This window comes from Panthera pardus, unplaced genomic scaffold, assembly GCF_024362965.1.
Source record: "Panthera pardus isolate Hobbes unplaced genomic scaffold, ASM2436296v1 HiC_scaffold_12, whole genome shotgun sequence".
NCBI lineage: Eukaryota > Metazoa > Chordata > Mammalia > Carnivora > Felidae > Panthera > Panthera pardus.
The window spans coordinates 5703122-5708499 of NW_026526677.1; the positions used below are offsets into that span (position 1 = coordinate 5703122).

At 55.3% G+C, this 5378-nt stretch overlaps 1 protein-coding gene across 1 annotated transcript; it reads right to left on the reverse strand.

Annotated features, from left to right (window-relative positions):
- Positions 1 to 1550: 1550 nt before the first annotated feature.
- On the reverse strand, positions 1551 to 4497 carry LOC128776234 (spidroin-1-like). Its single transcript, XM_053900604.1, has 3 exons — positions 4364 to 4497; positions 2764 to 4269; positions 1551 to 1737 (listed from the first exon to the last, which is right to left on the reverse strand). The coding sequence occupies exons 1-2, from the start codon at positions 4495 to 4497 to the stop codon at positions 3036 to 3038; spliced, it is 1368 nt and encodes a 455-aa protein (XP_053756579.1). The 3' UTR covers positions 1551 to 1737; positions 2764 to 3035.
- Positions 4498 to 5378: the final 881 nt, after the last annotated feature.

A 5378-nucleotide genomic window follows, 5' to 3' on the forward strand; every position in this document is an offset into this window, starting at 1 on the left:
TCACAGATTCCTTGGATCTCCTTACTGCTACCTCCCTATCTTAAAAATGTTAAAAAATGTGAAGAACTTTCGCTAGCTGAAGAAAAGGCTCTTCCTTTGAAAGACTGGATCCCAAGATCCAAGATCCCTCAGGTATTTATGTAACAGCTCAACAATTCTTACAGGCCTGACATGATACAAATGAATTCCCCATATAGAGCTGGGAATAATCACCTGGGAAGAGAATTTTGCAGCATCCTTTCTTCTACGTTCCCAAAGCTTAAGAAATGTCAAAACAAAAACCAATCCTTAGCACACAAAATTTCACTACTGATACACGTAGTTTATTTCTAAAAGCTAAAGAAATGTATTCTCAATACACGAATTGGGAGACAAGAGGCAAATCTCTGAAATAAGACTTGCCAGAACATACGCCTGCTAGATATACTTGCCAATGCACTCCACACCTTTGTAAGAGTCACATTTAAAAAAAGAAAAAGTAGCCTTTTCTCAAAAAGAGTGGAGATCATCAGAAAATAGATTATAGAATCACTCTTTTCCCCCCCAAATTGAGTCTAAAATGCAGACCTAAAGAAGACCACCACAAATTCCTTCAGTAATCTTCTAGGTCTTTCAGTTTACCAAAATTCACACAGTACAGACAATTCTTTGGTTTTCCCCAAACCTTACTCTACAGACACACATTCACATTTCTGAAATAGATGGTGAGAATATTAATAAAGTTCTCTTTCACTAGGAAATACCAAAATCAAATTCTTAAACTCCAATAGGGAAACCCTGAAAGTAGGTCTTAAAGCAGCAAGCATTCATATGCACACACAAGGAAATTCCCTCCAAATCACTACTAAGTAAAAATTTCTTTCAACAAGATGCATCTCATATTTCCCTCCCAAAAATACAAAACACAGAACTTTTGGTATTCCACATTTTCTCACTCAATCCCCACCAACCCTCTAAACCTATCAGTATTACTTGTGTGTTAAAAAATAAAAATAAAAATCCATAGTTCTACTCCCCAGCTCAAAGCCACAAATCCTGACACACCATAATCTACAAAATGATATAGAACTATCCTTCCTCAGTTTCGCCCCTAGAATTTACATTCGAATCTAAATCAGATTACAGTATCAGTATTGCAAAATTAGTGATCCTTGTCACGTTGTAATCCACAAAATCCTTTGATTTACAATAGTTTGTACAGAAATTAAGACTACACATACAAGTCCATTTCCAAACAGGATGAGTATTAAGGCTCTAACTGCTTGGCCTAAAAACCAAATGAATATACCTTCTTTCCTCTGGTACACAGAAAGGCCACCTGAAAAGTTTTAATGATAGTAGGTTCACAAATAGAAACAAAATAGTTATTGTGCTTCAAAATTGGAAAAAAAAAAAAAAAAGGGAGGATAAAATACTAACCAATCTCTGGCTGTAACGAATCCTTTCTTCTTCGGGTTCCATCTCTCACTCTTCTGTTGAAATTACTGTAAAGAAACCACTCCAGGGCTGCCTTCCTCTTCCTCCTTAGGAACCAGATTGCAACACTAAAGAATAATGATATGAGCAGAGATGAGAACTCATCCTCAAACTCAAGCTTTCAGAGAAAGAAGATTTAAGATATGTGTAAGTTAAAGGCTGACAAATCTGGTTCCTCTTCATCAGCCTGAGACCCCTCTGCTCTCGGGCAAGTGGTTCCATGTCATGACCAACATTAATCACGTTACAACTGTCCGAGGCCTAGGCAGAAGGAGGTGATGCTGGTTTCAGTTCCTGGTGGATGGGCCACACCACTGTTTCTCCCCACAGGACTACAATAAGCAAGCCTCCCCTTGATGGCAGCAATAGCAAAAAAAAAAAAAAAAAAAAAAAAGAGGTGGGGGGAGACTTTTATGTGTAGAGAGCTGACCAGGTGAAGCAGGCACTGAACTAATCCAGATCCCAATCAAATTAGTTCTCTCTCAATGGTAATTAGAAACTAAAGGGGGGAGGAAAAGGGCAGACGACATAAAAAGAGGACAAGAAATCAGGATTTAAAGAAAGATTCCAAAACAATTTCCCATACCCCTCTAGCAAAGCCGCACACAATCGTCGCCTTCCTTCCCAGACTCCCTGGATCTTTTCATTCCCAAACCAACACTCCACCCCAACCAAGATGTGTACAACTCTGAAACAAATTCAAGAGAGTTGCAGATCAGGTTCAAAAATTCCATTAGATCCTTTGGGATAAAGTAATAAAATGAGCGAATCCATCCAGAGAAACAAGTAAAATACATCTTTTCCAAAAATTACGACCGGTTTGCACCACCGTCGATCTATAATACCAAGAAAGGTTTTTCTTTTTTCTAAATATTCTCAAGGATAATGGCTTCCATAGGGAACGCAGATTTTTTTTTTTTCTCCTTTTTGTAACTACATTACAGCCACGTTAATAGCATCCTTTCAAAACTGCTCCAAGACCAGAGGACCCAATGACACAGTTTGCAAGAGCAGTTTGTGGCAGAGCCCTCCTAGAGGAAGCCCTTGTCCCAAGTCGGGAGGGAAAGAGACCGTGTTTGCACCCCCTGGGCGAGTGTCGCCCGGGACTGAAAGCAGCCAGGGCCGGCCAGGAAAATGGCAAATCTCGCCGGGATCCCCGCAAGGAAAGGCGTTTCAATGGTTCACCCATCGGAAAAAGAAATAGAAACTTTACATTAAGACTTTAGATGCCACGGTGAACCAAACTTCCAGGAGGGGGGGGGGGGGGCCGCGGAGGGGGAATCTCACCGGGGATTTTGCTCGTGAGTTCTTGTCCAAGTGAGAAGTAAAAGATTCCAAAAACTGAGAGGAAAAATTAAATCCCAAACGTCGTCTTCGGTTTTTTCCGTGGATCAACCCACTATCCAGAGAGGGTCAGGGCGACCCGGAAAAGAGGAAACAGTTGCTGAATCAAACCTCCTCTTCAGGCTTCGGAGACCAGCAGTCGGAGGCGTCAGGAGAGGGGAGCGCGACCCCTCGGCGCCGAGCCCGGGGCGCCCCCGCCTCCCCCGGGCCAGCGGTCAGCAGCCCGAGCCCGAGCCCCGAGCCAGCCCCCGGCCGCGGGGAGCGCCCTCTTCGCCGTGCCCTAGGCAAGCAGCCGCCCGGCCGCCTCCGGAGCCCAGGAGCGGCGGCCGATCAGCTGAGACCGGCCGGCCCGAGGTTCCCCGCGCCGCCCCGGCCCCCCGGAACGCGGGCCCCGGCCCCGGGGGGCGGAGAGGGCGGGAGCGGCGCGGCGCGCCGGGCTGGGGGCCCGGGCTCCCCTCGCGTCTCCCCCTCAGCCGGGGCTCCGCGCTGCGGGACGAGCCCCCGGCTACTCCCCAGTCGCAGAGGAGGGACTCCGGGGGATGGGCCCCCTGGCGTTGCCCCTCCTCCCGGAGCGCCCCCTGCCCAGGATAGACGGAGCGGCGACAGGCCCAGCCGCTGGGAAGGTGCTCTGCGAGCCGCAGCCTCCGCCGCCGCCGCCGCTGCCGCCGGGGAGGGGTGTTGTTTCCCTCACACAGGAGGAGCCGCTGAAGCAGCCGCCGCCATTTTGAACCCGTCAGACTCTCACATACACACAGCTCCGCGGCGCACTGCGCAGGCGCCGCCCCCCCACCCCTCCTCCGGCTCGCCTCCACCCCCACCCCCCTCCAAGCCTCCCTTCGTTTCTTACCGCTCTCCAGGGCGCACGTGAACGCGCACGCGTCACTCCCCTCTAACGCGGACACTCCGCGGCGCGCGCACGCGCGGATGCGTCGGCCTCGAATCGCCCGCGCCCGACGACGCCGACGCGGCTCCCCGCCCCCCTTCGCGTCAGCCCGCCCGCCCTCCCGCCGGCCCACCGCCCCCGCTCCCCGAGGGCCTTCTTCCTGGGCTCGGGCCCGACCTGCTGCTCGCGCCTGCGCGCAGGCCAGGATCCTCCTCCGCGCGCGCCCTCCCCTCCCACACGCCCTCGCTCGAACACACAGACTTCGCCTCTGTGACCCCGCCCCTTGCCGGCCAGCTGCGCCGGCGGCCCTCCCCCACCTCTCCCGGGAGGGTGGTGACCCCCCCCCCGACCCCCCACAAAGCACAACCACCGCCCCCCCCCACAAGCAGTAGGGAGAAGCGCCCCGTTCCCTTTCAGCCGCCCTCTGCCCCAGTCGGCCCGTCACAGTCACACAACCTGAAGGCCAGGCGGCCTGGGCCAGAGCAGCCGTTGCCCGCCTCAAAGCGGGGTCTCCCGGGGTCAGGCTGCTGGGCCCGGCCGGTCCGACCTCGGCGCCGTGTTCGGGCCTGTCCAGGGCGAGGGGCCGCAGAGAAGGGGCGCCTTTGCGCGGGCTGCCCTCCCCTCGCCCGCCGGCCAGTGGGCCGAGGACGGCCTGCCCGCCATCCCCGGGCAGGCCCCAGCGCCCCCGCCGCGGGGCCCGTTCGCCCCCGGCTCGGGGTCTCCTCGGTGCAGCGGCTCGGCCCCGCCTCACCCACTCCTCGCCGCTCCGAAGGGGCAGGAAACGGGAGTAGCATGTCTGTCCTGGGCTCGGCTCCCCCGGGGGAGCTCCAGGCGCTTGACAAGGGCGTCCACAGGTACCAGGCGCGGGAGTGGTCTCCGCGACGGCCCGGGGGCGGCGGCGGCCGGCGCGCCCACTGCGGGCCCGAGGCGCCCGGGGAGGTGGCCCTGGAAGCCCCCGCTCCTCGGCCACGCTCAGGTTTCCGCAGCGCCGGTGCCCCCCGGCGCCCCGGGTGGGACGTGACCCCGCCCCCGGCGAGTCGGGGCGCCCCCACGGAGGGGTGCGCGGGTCGCCCCGGCCCCCGGGCCGACCCCGCCGCCCCGGGCCGCGGCGGGCGCGGGAGGCCCGGCCGGGAAGATGTCTCCTCTCGGTGCGCGCAGCTTCGCGCGAGGGTCAGCGACGGGGCAGCGGCCGCCCGAGCCGCGCCGGCCCTGCCCACGAACAGGCTCCCGCAGCTCGACAGCTGCCCGACGGGCTAGCAGGCTGGGGACGTCGACGGAGCCCGGCCGGAGGTATCTGAGCAACGCCATGCGAGCAGCCCAACCGCGATCAGGGCATTTCCCCAGCCAATCTCGTGCTTTGGGGCCCGTTTAAATTATAAATCCCATAAAGGACCGTGGCTTGGGCGTTACGCATCCGGGTCGGCACTGTTGGCTGCACTACACTCTTGCCGAGAGGTGTCACACAGATCTTTTTCTCCCTGCCTTGGGTTCCCAGTCTTTAACCTCTGATTCCTGGGATCCGGGGATGCAGGGCAGGGGAGGAATGGAGTGAATCATATAACTTCTATAAACAGCCTTCAACTCTTTTAGGAAGATGATAAAGACAATTGAAATAATGATAGCTTCTATTTCTATTAAGATTTGAACTCTTGGGTAAAGGCGCTATGTAAACCCA

Bases quoted from the DNA above. Each gene is read 5' to 3' on its own strand.
- LOC128776234 (XM_053900604.1), bottom strand. From the start codon at position 4,497: ATGCTACTCCCGTTTCCTGCCCCTTCGGAGCGGCGAGGAGTGGGTGAG. The intron at 4,270-4,363 runs GCGGGCAGGCCG...CGCCCTGGACAG, and splicing joins CTGGGGCCTGCCCGGGGATG to GCCCGAACACGGCGCCGAGG.